Source organism: Parasteatoda tepidariorum, chromosome 9, assembly GCF_043381705.1.
Source record: "Parasteatoda tepidariorum isolate YZ-2023 chromosome 9, CAS_Ptep_4.0, whole genome shotgun sequence".
Classification (NCBI taxonomy): Eukaryota; Metazoa; Arthropoda; class Arachnida; order Araneae; family Theridiidae; genus Parasteatoda; species Parasteatoda tepidariorum.
Genome location: NC_092212.1, coordinates 29,699,172 through 29,716,134, shown reverse-complemented (window position 1 = coordinate 29,716,134; position 16,963 = coordinate 29,699,172). Strand labels below are relative to the sequence as shown.

At 28.2% G+C, this 16,963-nt stretch overlaps 1 protein-coding gene across 2 annotated transcripts in view; it reads left to right on the top strand.

Moving 5' to 3' along the window:
• Positions 1–16,963, top strand: part of LOC107438169 (MAP/microtubule affinity-regulating kinase 3) — a 38,296-nt gene that overhangs the window by 6,662 nt on the left and 14,671 nt on the right. For both annotated transcript variants that reach the window (XM_043045011.2, XM_071185154.1), the window contains exons 3-15: positions 1,997–2,176; positions 2,278–2,331; positions 3,512–3,560; positions 4,368–4,433; positions 4,517–4,587; positions 4,684–4,740; positions 5,631–5,766; positions 5,842–5,942; positions 8,072–8,191; positions 8,294–8,393; positions 10,500–10,612; positions 11,882–12,032; positions 16,756–16,929. In XM_043045011.2, the coding sequence (XP_042900945.1) occupies positions 3,533–3,560; positions 4,368–4,433; positions 4,517–4,587; positions 4,684–4,740; positions 5,631–5,766; positions 5,842–5,942; positions 8,072–8,191; positions 8,294–8,393; positions 10,500–10,612; positions 11,882–12,032; positions 16,756–16,929 (1,117 nt within the window). In that variant the 5' untranslated portion in view covers positions 1,997–2,176; positions 2,278–2,331; positions 3,512–3,532. The remainder of the gene's footprint in view (positions 1–1,996; positions 2,177–2,277; positions 2,332–3,511; positions 3,561–4,367; positions 4,434–4,516; positions 4,588–4,683; positions 4,741–5,630; positions 5,767–5,841; positions 5,943–8,071; positions 8,192–8,293; positions 8,394–10,499; positions 10,613–11,881; positions 12,033–16,755; positions 16,930–16,963) is intronic.

Genomic DNA, 16,963 nt, shown 5'->3' with positions numbered 1-16,963 from the left:
TTATAATATAAAAATAATATAATATTATATTAAATAATATTTTAAAAAAATCCATGATAAATATGGCTATAACATCTTTTAAAATTATCGTATTTTTNACCATTCGTTTTAAACCCTTTATTATAATAAATATGTGAATGATTAATTATTTTCTGTGCAAAACATTAGAGGTTATTTTCTGAACAGAATTACTAGAATAGTATAAAAAATTATCCTAAGTATCTGTTTTTTGTTTTTGTTTTTTTTCCAGCATTTTCTTGATCTAATTACAGTTTGTACTTTTTATTCTTAAATGAAGCATTAAAAACAATGTTTGAGATAAGTTTTTTGTTTTTTGGTGGAAAATCACTTAAAACATGAGGAATAAAAAAAAAGGGGGGGCAGGGTGCTTCTTCACAGCATTTTGAAAAGGCAATCACTCAGCACAGTAAAAATTTATCATAATGTGTAATATCATGGAATAACTAAATTTATCCTCAATAATTTTTAAATTACCAGCTTATACTATTTTATTTATATATTTCAACAAATAATTATAATTCGTTATCTAAAATAAGAGAAAAATTGCAGTTTATTTATAGTAATGAAAGGCAAGCTAAGAGAAGCTTAGAGACAGGCAAGCTAGAGAAAGGCAAGATTTCCAAAAAAAAGAAAAAGTAAACTAAAAAAAAAAATTTTTTTATAAACAGTTTGAAAGATTTTTCCATAGTTTATACTTAAAATACCTGGAAAATAAACCTTTAAAGGTGCATTTTTTTTTAAAAGGTATTTATTTAAAAAATAATTTTAAAATTTGAAATCACTTAAACTTGTTAACCCCCTTGTAAAAAGAGAAATTTATAAAAATGTATCCAGTTGAGAATAGTCCCAACAAAGTAAATACAGTAGGGAACCGATTATCCGGAACGGTCGGGACCATCTCTATTCCGGATAACTGATTTTTCCGGTTTTCTGAATCTCTACAAAAAGCCGTGTTTTTTTTAAATTTTTTTTTTTGTTAAACCCAACTAAAAAAGAAGTGGAAATCATCTTACAAATAAGAAAACACGGTGAAGTAATACGCTAATGATTATTTCCAAAATGATGGTAATTTAAACATCTTTAAAAAAAGAAAGAAGAATCGTAAAATCTTAAGAGGAAAAAAAAAAATTTTTTGTTAAAAGGCGAGAAAATTTATCGAATTTCCTTCTGCTTTTTTGGTTTTCTGATTTCCGAATAACGGTTTCTGTACTGTATTTGTAATAGTAAGGATTAAACCTACAATCTCAGATAATTTTTGTGTGTAATTATTTTAACAGTTAATTCACTTTTCTTAAAGGTGTAATATGAATAAAAAGGCATTGTTTTTAAGGGATGACTGCTTATTTTAACAAAAAAAGGCAAAGAGGATGCATTAATAAGGATCAAAGGGAAGGCAGGGTGGGCCGCCCTTCTAAATACGCTTGGGGAGAACGCTGTTCCTACTGCAATATTCATAACCAATTTTTTAGCATATATCAGTATGCTAAAAATTGATTAAGATTTATTGTTTAATAGTTTAGCTGAAAAATAAAAACAATCTATTAAATTTTAAATTTTTTAGCCGAAAGATATATTCTATTTAAATTTAATGAAATTATCAGCTTATCTGTTTTTTTTCTTTCTTTATCATATAACACATCATTCAAAAAAGAAACTCCAGTCTGATACATAGACGACAACACTGTTGATAGAATTGATTTCTAAATAACAGAGCAACTTTCAAACAATACGTTTCAACGTTTCAAAATTTAATACTATTCTGAATATTAGTTTAGTGGGTACTAGTAATTTTAGAGACCCTAGTTATAAAATTTTTTAAATAATGGATGAAGAATCTAGTGTGGTTAACATTGCTTTTTGAGTTTTGCAGTTGTGATTGATGTTCAATAAATAAAAATTAAAATTTATGAATTTTTAGCTTATCTTGCTATTATTGTTATTTTTGCTTGTATGTGACTGTATTTTGTTGGCTAAGAATTAATCTATATATTTTTTTAAGGATGGAGACCGTCACAGGGTATTTGGGTTAAATTCTCAAAGTCGAAGTCGAACATCTGAAGAACCTCATATCGGTCGATATAGGCTTCTTAAAACCATAGGCAAAGGCAATTTTGCAAAAGTAAAACTGGCTAAACATCTTCCCACAGGAAAAGAGGTAATATTCCTTAATTCTAGTTTTATATGCCTAGTTGTTAACTGCATGGCAAAAATAAATATGCATCTAAAATTCACTAATTCTTACAACTTTTGTTTCAGGTGGCCATTAAAATAATTGATAAAACACAACTGAATCCATCCAGTTTGCAAAAGGTAATAATATTAGGATTTTTATATAATTTATAAAATGGAAGTAAATTAGCTTTTTATAGTTATGCAAAAAAATATTTTTACAATTGAAACTTTATTTTGATGTTAATAAATGAAAAAGATTTACTTCCAAAGCAAACTCTTTTGTGCAGACTGTCACAAATACAAGCCAGTGTGAAATGTTATCGTTCAGGGTAAAAAGATGAAACTGGTAATCAAACTAATTCTTAAGCAGTTTATTTGTATGTGGGATTCAAATAGTTTAATATATTTAATTTAGCAATACTTAGTTCAAAGTTTAAAAAAAATTAAAGCATTACACTATGAGTTAACATTGACTAAATATGTGATTAGACTGAAAACAAAGTAGGACTGTCACATAACCAATTCCCACATTTAAGCTACTACTTTTTTTCCCATTTTAATATTGTACAAATGCTTTTACAATATATCTTTCCGAAGAGATTAAACAAGCTGTAGGGCCAGGATAGCCTGGTTGGTAGGTTGGTCCAAGAGGTCGTGGGTTCGATCCCCGCCTGCCGAAGAGTCCCCCTGTAGTAAATGGTGACTGATGCACAATAAATCTGTCAAGTCACAAAGTCCTCCATGTTCCCATAACAAATCATACCTCTGGGGATAGTGATCGAAGAGTTTCCTTGTCTTCTGGATTGGTTCAAAACTACAAGGCTGCGGAGTTGATCATTAGTAATCGTAAACCCAAAATTGGGTTGGCTAGGTTATAAAATATATAAAAACAAGTTGTGGGATGAAAATCACCCTTTTGATGTCTTGCCTTACATCTGAGACATAAACAAAACTTGTTTGTCCCTTAATAGTATATTACTAAAGATATAAATTTAAAAATTTTGAATTCTTTTCAATATAAACTTAGCATATATGTCCATGATAATGACTGCTATTGGTCTTTTCTGCTTGGTAGTTATGTAATTTTAAGAAGACATCAGTTCTTGAGGAAAAATTTGTTGCCTTCCATTCAGTATAATACCTTCTTAGCCCTGTCAAAAAATTTACAGTCAGTATTTTAAACCCATACTAAATTTTTTTTCAATATTCAAAATTGCTGTAATTTTTTTTTTCCATATATGTTTGTGTAAAAATATTGCATGCAGCTTGCCACTTGATCAAAAAAAATTTCATTCCTAATAAATGTTTTTTGTTGCAGCTTTTCCGGGAAGTTAGGATTATGAAGATTCTAGATCATCCAAATATTGGTAAGAATAATAATTCCAACTATTTTCATAATAATTTTAGAATTGTTTTTTAATTATCTCTTTGAATGTCAGCTGTATGAAACACATTTCTAGTTTCTCATTGTGAATTTAATTGTGAAAAAAATAATTTTTTTCTACTAATAATGGATTAAGTATCAAAACTGTTAAAACTTAGTTTTAATTTGGAATTGTCTACTTTAGTTCATGATAAAATCCTTATAAGAAATTTTCAGGCAAATTTTAAGCTTAAGTCATGAGTTTTTTAGCAAAAGCTGAAACAAAATTCTTATACCACACGATGGCTTAAAAATAGGACTTTATTTACCATTCTAGAAGCCTTGATGTGTTAAATATTCATTTGAGTTCAAATTTTAATATTTCCACTTTAAAAAAAAGTTTTTTTTTTTGCATGTCTTGAGTATTATGTTTTTCTTGTTAATTTCATTATTTGTTTGTAGCACATAATTTTCTCTTTTTTCTGGGAGAGGGGATATTTTCCGTGCAGTAGGTAGAATCTATCGTAAGAATTTCATGCAAGATGTCTTAATTTTTGTCATGAGTTGTTAGTTTCACAGCCTTGTACTAAAAATACTATCATAGCAGAAACCCTGGTATATTAAGCATTGCACTAAATATTTCGTTCAAGATTGTGCCCTAAGATATTTTGTCTAATATCCATAATCTTTTTCTTTTTTTTTTCCTTCATATTTTCATCTTCTACATTAGCTTTTTTTCCCTTTAAATAATTGTTAAAATGCTTTATTCATTTAAAAAAATAGTATTGACAGCTATGTTATTGCCTTGTAGTTAAATTGTTTCAAGTAATCGAAACTGAGAAGACTCTATATTTGGTTATGGAATATGCAAGTGGAGGTACGTTTATTTTCATGATCATAGTATGGGATTTAGCTTTAACTACATTACAATTTATGTTACATATTGCATGTATATTGCAGGAGAAGTATTTGATTATCTTGTTGCACATGGCAGAATGAAAGAAAAGGAAGCCAGAGCTAAATTTAGACAGGTATAACAATGCTTTTCTCAGTTTATTTACACATATGTTCTTATAAACTTATTTATATATTATATTATATTTTATATATTTATATTTCTTTGTTAGATTGTATCTGCTGTGCAATATTGTCATCAAAAGAGAATAATCCATAGGGATCTAAAGGTTTGTATTTTTGTTTCTGCACATTTTTGTTAATTTAATGTTAGTTATCTATGTTATCTTTGATAGTTGGTATAATTTAGTAAAAGATTTTGCAAAAATGAAATAAGGCATTAAATTTATAACATTTGTTGGGCTAATATTGGCCTATTTTACTAACCAATTATCAGCATAAGAAAGAGAGAAAAAATCATACTAGCAAAATGCTCAAATCTAAAAAAAAAAGTGAGCTAAATAATAAAAATACACTCTAAGATATTATTATTTTTTTTTTTTTTTTTTAACTTTTCTCAGAATAAGGCTTGGTGTTGTTTGATTTTGACTTCAAAATACAGATTTTTCTGCTTTTCACTTCTTAATGTAATTTTGTGCTAATATCTTTTACCATAAGCGCAAATTATTACTATAATTTTTATTTTGTGCTAATATTGTTTTGACGTTTCCATGGTTTTTATTTGGAAGTTAAATTCAAATAAGTCAGTGAATTAGTGTTTTTCAAAAACAAAAACTTCATCAAACAACAAAACCATAGAAACAAAAACTTTTCAAGTTTTTTTTGTAATATCTCTGAACTTTCAAGATACTTGTTTTTTTTGTCAAATTTAAGGCAATTTAATACTCAGATATTTTGAGAGATTTCTCACCAGTTAAGAAATTAAAGTTAAGAAAGTAATTTGGACATAAATTAGACTGGTTTTTTATTTATTTAAGATCTCACTTTATAGTTAAAATTTGTAAAGCTTTTTATATGTTAGTGAGTTAAGTGTTATTTCAAAAATAGTTGTTGTCTAGGTACAGTTTTTAAACTTTTAAGATGTAAGATGGATGTAAAAATAAGTGACACATTTATTTTTGTTAATGATTTAAACTTGATATTTATTTTCTTTTTTTAGGCCGAAAATCTGTTGTTAGATGGCGAAATGAATATAAAAATAGCAGATTTTGGATTTAGTAATGAATTTGTTCCTGGACAAAAATTAGACACCTTTTGTGGTAGTCCTCCATATGCTGCTCCTGAGCTATTTCAAGGTTTGTTTCCTTAAAGATAAGTTGAATAGTGATAAAAACCATTTAGAATCAAACTTACTTTATTATCTCTTTTAGGCAAAAAGTATGACGGTCCTGAAGTTGACGTTTGGAGTTTGGGTGTTATTCTTTACACACTTGTTAGTGGTTCTCTGCCGTTTGATGGAGCAAACCTCAAGGTAGATTTACTTATTTTTGGTGTAGTGTATATATTACTTTTTTATATTGTGGTGTATACTTATATATTTTATTTATACTTATTTATATTTTTGTGTAGTGCATATTTACTTGCTTCTCATCACAAAAGTCTACATCATCATATATATATTTCTTTTAATAATAATTGAAATTTTTCATTAACTCAATATTGTTTACTTATTCATAAAAAATGATTTTATAAATTTCTTTCAAAGTGAGTTGATATTCTATATTTTGTTATTTGTCTACTATTTCTTAAATAAATTCAATTTGTGTAATTTCTTTTATGTAAAAATTTTTTAAATATTTTTAGATTTTATTTCTTTAAAATATTTTATTTTTTTAAAATTCTATATTTTAATTTTTTTTTATTTAAAAAATGTATGTGCTGCTAGTATGTTGACTAAGGTGAAAAATTAACTGAAAATTATTATAAATGTAAAATATTTCTTTTAAGAGGGAAACTTTCTAGCAATTAATTTCAATTACATTATTTCTTTTTGAATTTTTCATAAATTTGAGTGAGGAAAATCAAAGATAAGATTTTCAGACTTTCAGAGCTCGCACGGGTTAGGGAGGACAAGGAAAATTTGGAATTGTCATGGAATTTTGTTTTAACTTTACAAAACAGAGAATAGCCAAGGAAAATTGCAATTTTTAATAATACCTGGGGAATAATCAATCTTAAAATTGTCAGTAACAGTAATCAGTTATTGAGATTTAAATTCAATAATTCCAACATCTATTACAATTATTTGTTATAAAAATTCCACATTTTAATGAAACTGACATGTTTCCATTCTTATTCAAAGATGTTTTTTCCTCCTTAAAAAATCTAATATTTGGCATTGCAGATAAAACGATAAAATTTTTCTGAGGAAAAATTTCAAGGTTTAGATAAAATATGGTCTTAATTTTCATTGAAATTTTCCTGATATACCTGTAAAGTCAGAAAAAATTTTCTGATTTTGAGTGAGATCCTTGGAATTTTNTTTTTAATAATACCTGGGAAATAATCAATCTTAAAATTGTCAGTAACAGTAATCATTTATTGAGATTTAAATTCAATAATTCCAACATCTATTACAATTATTTGTTATAAAAGTTCCACATTTTAATGAAACTGACATGTTTCCATTCTTATTCAAAGATGTTTTTTCCTCCTTAAAAAATCTAATATTTGGCATTGCAGATAAAACGATAAAAGTTTTCTGAGGAAAAATTTCATGGTTTAGATAAAATATGGTCTTGATTTTCATTGAAATTTTCCTGATATACCTGTAAAGTCAGAAAATTTTTTCTGATTTTGAGTGAGATCCTTGGACTTTTGACTTCCAATTTTTTGACAAATTTTAAGGTTGAGTGAGATGAAACAAAATACAAAAAAAGGTGCTATAAAAAATTCTGTAGCTCTAGCCTGGACTGAGCCATTTTTTTTTAATATTAAAAAATTTGTCGCTGTGCTTCATCAGTCGAACTGTGTTTATCTTAACTATGAGTTAGGCATTCACAAGCATTTATGCTCCCCCTCCCAAAAAAAAAGCATCCAAATCATTTATTTAATATATTACATATTTATATTTAAGAGCAAGTTAATTTTGCTTATCCAATTATGAAAGTTACTTTTATGTAAGGTAAGATTATTTACTTGAATTTGATTTCTTAAGCAATCGTAAATATATTTCTTTTTCTATCTTAAACCTATTTATACGATTTTCATAAAAGAAAAATTTAAGCTTAAAGATTTGCATTGAAATTATTTGCATAAAATGCACAATCTTTTCTTTTTAAAATTAAAAAATCAGTTAGAAAATTCTTTGAACTTTTACCCCTGATTAAAATGCTTATAGCTTACCCTATCTCTAAATTCTTTCCGTTTGAATAAGTTATACTAAAAAAATATCAGATTTAAATTTATAAGTTTTCTATTAGTATTTCGAACTTCATTGTCATTATTTAGATTTTAGTGATAATTCTATTTAAAACTTTTGACTTAACAAAAGTTAATTGCTAGAACTAAATTGTTTTAACAAAATATTAAATTAAAGATTAAATGTGTTGTCTTTAACCCAATTATTATAGCTATCACATTCTGTTTAATACTTTTTAGGAACTTCGTGAACGTGTTCTTCGTGGAAAGTATAGGATACCCTTCTACATGTCGACAGATTGTGAGAATCTCCTTAAAAAATTTTTAGTTTTAAATCCAAGCAAAAGAGCATCTTTAGAGGTATTTCTTTTATACTTGAATGATACTTCAGTTGATTTAACTCTTGTTTAGCTTATTAATTCTGCTATCCATGAATTATTTTATTAATAAATAATTTCTTAGGCTATAATGAAAGATAAATGGATGAATGTAGGGTATGAGGATGAAGAGCTGAAACCTTACATAGAACCAGAAACTGACTTTAGTGACACTAGAAGAATGGGTAAGCAAGGTGAATTATGTTTCTGCTATATTGTAGGTAGCTGGTTTTATATCTTTCTCTTAACATTTTTCTCAAATAATCTTGTAACAAATATTAATATGCAGTAGAGCACGCATTGCTATGCTTAATCACCCATGTTAACTTCTGTTATTAGTAACAGCATGCACTTTTAATATGAAATCATTCTTATACATTAGGATTTTTTGTTTAAATATTTTAAAGGCATAATATTAGTACAGTCAAACCTCGATATCTCGCACTTGAAGGGAGAGGAGAAAAAATTAGAGATATCGAAAATTCGAATTATCAAAAATCGCATGTTATCGATGGTAGAAAAAAGAAAAATGATCTTTACATACCTTATTTACTATTCCATATTTACTTTAAAAACACTTTTTACACTTTCATTTAAAAAAAAGATTCGATTGTTTGCTTTAGACATGTGTAAGAAAGTTTGTCTATAACACTTTCTAAGTGGACTGTAGCTTTAAATGTCTCCTCTGACGTATTCGGCTGTCTCTCTATAAATCTCCTTACAGTGTCCACTGCAGAAAGTGCTTGTTTGTTAGTAACATTGGGCGGTAAATCTTCGATTTCCTCATCCTCTTCTGTTATTTCACAAGAAGCTTTCATTTGAGCGATGATATCATTGTCATCCCACTCACCACACACTGTTACTGTATCCTCTATGTTTACAATCCATGAAATTCCATGTCATCAAGCTTCATGAGTCCGGTCAATCTGTTCCAATCATTTTCGGTGTAGTTTTCAGCAGAATTAACGATATTGATTGTTTGAATACTTTTGTAATCTTTAATCAATCCAGACTTCTTGAAGCCATTAATTATTGTAGAGGACGAGGCATCATTCCATGCCTTGTCAGCCATTCTTAAATTGTCTTTTTTTTGTGAATATTTTGTTAATTTTAGAAATAAATCTACACTATTTATTGAGAGAAAAAAATTCAAGTTATCAAGGGATTAGAAGGAAAAAATACGTAAAATCAAGTTTTTTTTAACATTGAGTGTATAGGAAATTTGAAGGGAATTTTTTTTTTTCTTCTACGAGATATCGAAAAATTCGTGAAATCGAGATTCGAGTTAGCGAGGTTCGACTGAAAATGGGAAATTTTTTATAAGTTTTTTTTTTCCAAAGAGACAATTTTGAATGACCTAAAGATAGTTCTTAAAGAAATTTCTAATGAAATTGAGTCCTTTTATCAGTTTAAAAAAATTTAATGTCAACCAAAGTGTTTTTTTTAAGTCTAGATAAATGTATTATTTTTAAGTTTTCTTATATGAATTTGATAAATTTCTAACAAAAGTTTAAATTTAATTATTTTCCATGTTTGAGTTTTTTCTTTTCAACATTCAAAACAAGTAAATGACTAATAGTTTCTTATGACTCTTAAGATATTATTTTTAATGGGGAAATGGTACCAAATTTAACATTAAATTTTGATATTAAACAAAATATTTTTGCCATAAAAATACATATTTTTTAAATTATGTATTTAATGAATATTCTTTGTTTAACCCTACACTGTATATACATGTGTGTGTATTATATACACACACACACAGGTATTTCACAAATTATGCACTTAATGTCTTTTAATTAAAGTGTGTAAAGTTTATTATTTTTAACAAAATTCAATATTAAATATAACAATTTAATATAAAAGCTTATTTAATAAAGAAAATTAAAGTGATGCCTTCATTATTCATGATACAGTGTTGGGTTAAGAGGATGCTATATCACGAAAGAAACCTTTCCTGGCACATTTTGTCGCATCTCTGTTAATATTTTGAAGTACAAAAAAAAGAAGAAGAAAAAAATTAGCTCATGTAAACAGTAAAGTTTCAAATGCTGTAAAAATATTGAAATGCAAACGAATTATTGTAGAATTACTTTCTCACTGTGGAATCTTACCATAATTTGTATTTTGAAAATATTTTCTCAGCATTTTACTTGGTTTATTTGTTCTCTCCCTCTATTTTAAATTAAAAGAAGTGCAGAATTTGCCATGAAATGTTTCTTTGCATCCTCTTAGGAGGGAAAAAAATATTATTTTAAATCTTTTCTTTTCCATTATTTCTTTTGCAGAAATTCTCTTAGGTATGGGCTATACGCAAGACGAGATAAATGACTCACTGAGGAGCAAGAAATATGACGATATAATGGCAAATTATTTGCTTCTCGGCAAAAGGACTACTGAGGTAAATCTAATCATTAAGACTTTTATGTTTGGTAAATGTGCTAGTTTATTATTTTACATTTTCACAATATTATAAGCATGAGCAGTCTTCTGATTTTTATTGATCAGTACAGTATAGCCATCTTTAGCGCTTATCATGGTGTATAGCGTTTTTTAAAGGTGCTTATTTTCGATTTTTGTTATTTAAAAGCCCTTAAAGGTGCTTTTTTCATTGGGTGTTTTTAAAAAGTGCCTAATTTTCCCTTTTCAAAAATGAGAATTTTTTCGTTACCTTGTCGATTTTTGCCACATATTATGCAAAAGCCCGCTTTTTCAGATTGTTTTATTCAGCGTTTTCGCAATTAATTTCGGCGTACCGTCGGTCCATAGCGTATGAAAGCGCCAATCGTTCTACATGTTTGATGAAATACTTGTGAGTCCGTATGTGCGTCTACTGAGCTGGGTTTGGTGAGATTATTGCCTTCTCATGTGCATTTTGCAAGGACTTCCTTTTCCACCCTCTGATATTGAACCCGAAAAATCTCTATCATTTTATGACGGCTAATATNCGTATGTGCGTCTACTGAGCTGGGTTTGGTGAGATTATTGCCTTCTCATGTGCATTTTGCAAGATATTCTCAATTTCAGACTTCCTTTTCCACCCTCTGATATTGAACCCGAAAAATCTCTATCATTTTATGACGGCTAATATAATCAAGAAAAGAGTTCTTTGTCAGAAAATAGTTATTTTATCATGATCATCTAAAGTCTCAGAATTATTTTGCATTTTGTTAATGTATATAGTACTTAAAAATATTTTTTGAGTGCTTAAAAGGTGCTTATTTTTGGTTGAAAGATTTGGTTACGCATCCTGTTTTATGCTTTAAAGAAGGAAGGGAAGGAAGGATTTTCCTGTAAATAAAGAATCTATAAACATTCACATTTGAAACTTGCAAGATAGCATACAAAGGTTTGCACTTAAGAGTTGTATCAAAATTTTTTTTAAAAAATTGTTGCTGTATTGTCCTCACCTTTTAATTTGTGTGTTTTCAGTAAAAAATATTTTCTTTATTTTGTAAAATTTACCCGAGTTTATGATGCTTATTCTATATGCTGTTATTGTTGTAGCCGTAGCTTGTCTAACACAAGTGTTATTTTGTTTTTGAACCAAGTTTTTTTTCTTCTTAAACCAAGCAGAAATATTTTTATATACTTGAAAATTGTCATTAATTGAAGGTTATATAATTATACTTGTGTTATTAATTTATTAAAATATTTATTTATTTTTCAGAATGACAGTTGCGATTCTCAATCCAGTTCTAGTTTATCACTGCGCACATTAAAGGCCCCTACGGAAACTTCTGGTAATAGTCAGTCCCCACCACACATTAAAGTTCAACGTAGTGTTTCAGCTAGCAGCAAACCCCGACGATTCAGTCATAGTAAGAAAACTTATTAATTCTTCTTTGATTAAATTGTCTTTTATAATTATGTGTAACAGAGCTATCTGCTCAATATTAAGCAGTATAACATATTTTATGCTTATAATTTGTTGGTTCAGACTAAGAGATGACAATAATCAAAATTATTTTGTGTTACAAATAGAAAGAACTTTTAAAGCATGTTTTGCATACAAAATTAAAATTTAATTTTTCAACAAACACTTCTTTATCATCTGACATATTGAGAACTTATGAGACACATCTGAAAAATGCTAAAGATTAGAATACACTTAACTTTAAAAAGAGAAAGTCAGTTTTTACAGTAGTTTGTCTCATGTTTACACAATCTCTTTATTCTTACATTATCTGGGCTTAATATAATTCTAATCGGTTATGGGACGTACCTAGCTGAAATTAAAGTAATCTGATAAAAAAAATACGGGATTTTAATTTTGAATAAATGTATGATAATTTGAATTAAATGAAAAAATATAGTAACTCCCTTTTATATTTTTTAGAACAGGAATAATATATATTTTCTTTTCGGTAGAAAAATCATTTGCCAAAACGCAATTTTTACGGCCTCATTTTGATGCCATTCCAAATCTTTGAATTTACATAGTTTTGTTGTCTTTTTTGAGCATACTTTAAAAAACAATTACATCCAAATTATCTCTCCAAATCTGTCACAAGTAACATCTCTTTTTTAGAGGACCACATCAGAATGTTCCACACACGGTTTGTTGGTAACACCATTTCTTTGTGTTATATTATGTTTAGGTTAAGAAAATTGCCTTTACGGAAAATTGTTTAATGTTTAGATATCTTATTAATGACTGACGATCAATATTCATGCTGTATATGTTGTACTCTTTCCACTGGATGGCTAACATTTTTAAACCTAAGATGTTATTAATTGTGAATAAAAATGAAGTGTTCAAGACTGAATTAACGCAATTTCATATTTTAAACTAAGATTTATAGTTTTCACTAAGTCTAATACATTAGTTTTTTCTTCAGTTTACATTCTGTATAATTAACACACATTATTAATTTCAAAATAAATTGTGGCAGACTAGTTACGTGGTAAATCTGCTTCAGGGAACCATAGTTCATGGGTGCCAGTCTTGAGAAAAATCAATGGACTAATAAATTCTATCAAATTAAATTTTTTTTTCATTAGAAATTTAAAAAATGTTTTGGTCAAATTGAAAAATATTATACAGTGAACACGGTTTATTGTGAACTCCCGGATATAGTGAACGAAATGTTCGGTCCCGTGCCTTGCTATACACGTGTAATGTTATTTTTTTTTTGGATATAGTGAACCAAAAAAGTGAGGAAGTTGGATATAATGAACTTTTTTCTGTCTTCAACTGATTTTTTTCTTAATTTTTTTTGTAATAATTTTGAAATTTCTACCTCAAAATAAATACATATACCGAGTTTTAAAACGATTTATAGAGAGGAATGTAGCGATAAGCATTTTTTATTGTTTTCTTCTTTTATCTCACTTTCCCATCCCTAAGCAAACCAAGCAGATGTTTCCAACTCAGGCAGATGATGCACCTGTAAGGTGTTAGTGGGATCAATATGCATTTTCTGTCAGAGGGAATGAGTAATTATTCATTATTGTTCAAAGGATGGGACACTAATATGTATCGATAAGGCCCTCATTTCAACTCCTTTTTGCTCTCAGTTCAGTTAAAAAAAATCCTGCAAACAAGTGTCTCAAATTTAAGTATGGCGACCAGTAAAACGTTCTCCATTGATGATAAAATGGGCATAATCAGAAAAATTGAAAATGGATGCAATCAAGTTGATATTTGCAGGGAATATAAACTATCCAAATACATATGTAACATATGGAAAAATAGGCAATTAATAATTTCTGCTCATGAAAAAAATTTAGATGGCAGAAAAAAGTTGAAAAAAGCAGATCACAAGAATGTTGAAGAAGCATTATTGAAGTGGTTCACCAATGTCGATGAATTTGCTAAGCGATTTTACGAGACTACTTTTATATGCTCGAATGGCAGGTTAGACAGGTTTAAAAAGCGGAATAATAGAAATTCAGGAACAATTATCTGATAGTCAAGAAGTGTTTCTATATCTGATGTTGAGGATTGCTCATCAGCTAAAAATTAAAAAATTTTTGTTGCACGCAAGACTAAGAGTAATGAAAAATAACACATTTTTTGCTATTACATAATATTTTTCAGTCATTTATTTGAATAATGTGTAATAAAATTGAGGAGTTTGGAAACCATTAGTTAAATTGCTTGAGTAACGGATATAGTGAACTCCCGATTATAGTGAACCAAAATTTCAGTCCCTTGAAGGTTCACTATATATTAATGAAATTATTTGATCTGTTTGACTGTATATTAATGAAAACATATGATATGGTAATGATGTCAGGACTTTTATTTATCTTCTTTTTGTCAGCTTCACTAAATCTTATTCTTAAAGTCTTGTCAAATGGGATTGATTGAACTTCATCTACTTGTGTAATTAAATTTGAACTATTGCTGAATCTAAATCTGCTCGAGTTTGCTTCCCACACCCTAACCTATTGTCATGCTGGCCAAAGTTAAATCAATATTATTTTTTTAAAAAGGAAAGAAATTATAGTGCTAGAACAAAAAATAAATAACGCTGAAATCAGGGATGAGATTTTTCCGCTTTATAGCTGATTTCCGCTTTTTTCACTTTTATCTCTTGAATTTCAGCTTTTTATCAAAAATTCAGATTTTTCTAAAAATTTCACTTTTTTTTATAGGTATTCCGCTTTTTCAGAAAACTCACCCATTTTCAAAGAGAAACACAAAATTCAAACTACATAGCTACCAATCCCTTCTCATTTTTACTTATTTTAGCTATTTTCTCCCCTTTTACTCGCAGCAGATAAGATTTTCCGAATTTTTTACCCGCCCTCCAGATAGATCCGATTTTTGTAGTTCAAACGACGCTGTTTTTGACAAGCCATTTAGAGGTCCCAAGCCTGGAGTCTGCCAATATCTCGATTCTTATTCACACGATTTTAATATCAAACATAGCTTTTCATATTTGCGTGTTGAGATTCTTATTCGCGCGATTTGAATATTGTACGTCGTGCTTCGTATTTACGCCTTTTTAAAAATATATGAAGCGATTCGTATTCCCGCAAGTTTAAAATTCAATGTCTTGATTTGCTCATGCTGTTTATAATATCAAACATTGATTTTGCATCATAATTCTTATTTATGCAATCTAAAAATTACGCATCATGATTCGTATTTACGAATGTCCAAATATAAAATCNTATATTTTTTAGAACAACAGGAATAATATATATTTTCTTTTCGTTAGAAAAATCATTTGCCAAAACGCAATTTTTACGGCCTCATTTTGATGCCATTCCCAATCTTTGAATTTACATAGTTTTGTTTTTTTTGAGTATACTTTTTAAAAAAATTACATCCAAATTATCTCTCCAAATCTGTGACAAGTAACATCTATTTTTTAGAGGACCACATCAGAATGTTCCACACACGGTTTGTTGGTAACACCATTTCTTTGTGTTATATTATGTTTAGGTTAAGAAAATTGCCTTTACGGAAAATTGTTTAATGTTTAGATATCTTATTAATGACTGGCGATCAATATTCATGCTGTATATGTTGTACTCTTTCTAATGGATGACTAACATTTTTAAACCTAAGATGTTGTTAATTGTGAATAAAAATGAAGTGTTCAAGACAGTAATTAATGCAATTTCATATTTTAAACTAAGATTTATAGTTTTCACTAAGTCTAATACATTAGTTTTTTCTTCAGTTTACATTCTGTATAATTAACACACATTATTAATTTCAAAATAAATTGTGGCAGACTAGTTACATGGTAAATCTGCTTCAGTGAACCATAGTTCGTGGGTGCCAGTCTTGAGAAAAATCAATGGACTAATAAATTCTATAAATTAAATTTTTTTTTCATTAGAAATTTAAAAAAATTTTTGGTCAAATTAAAAAATATTATATATTAATGAAAACATATGATATGGTAATGATGTCAGGACTTTTATTTATCTTCTTTTTGTCAGCTTCACTAAATCTTATTCTTAAAGTCTTGTCAAATGGGATTGATTGAACTTCATCTACTTGTGTAATTAAATTTGAACTATTGCTGAATCTAAATCTGCTCGAGTTTGCTTCCCACACCCTAACCTATTGTCATGCTGGCCAAAGTTAAATCAATATTATTTTTTTAAAAAGGAAAGAAATTACAGTGCTAGAACAAAAAATAAATAACGCTGAAATGAAAAATGGAGATATGAATGGTTTCAGGTTGTTCAGTAATAGTTGTTAAAAAATATGCAAGGTTAGCTGTTATTTTCGTTTTGTTTGCTAAGAAAACATAAAATAAATTTTAAAAAAATTACAAAAAATAATCAAATGATTGATTTAATATGTAGGCTATTATCAAGGAAAGGTAAATTTTGGTGTCAGTGAGCTATAAATTTCTAAAAGTTTGCTAAACAGCGCTGGACAGTATTATTTCGTCAAAAAATATGTTCAGTCTTGATATTTTTTTAGAGTGGCACCCCTGCCATAGTTTGAAGATGCTTGTGTTAAAGTAATAAATTTATTCTCTATTAACACACACATTGGTAATGCTTAAATATTTTGAAGAGTAATGTAATGAAACCAAAGTAATTAATAATATAAAAACAAACTTTTAGCCAATCAAACGCCTGTGACGAATGGCCCTCCTCCTCCGTCCTTTAAGAGGCAAAATACTCTTGAAGCAGGTGCTGTTAGAGATAATCCTCCAGTGTCTACATCACTAGGCTCTCCCACAATATCTACTAATCCTAGACCCTCAAAAACTAATCAGTTATCTCAAGAAAATTCAAGTAAGTTTCTTTGTCAATTTATTTAAAGTGTGTA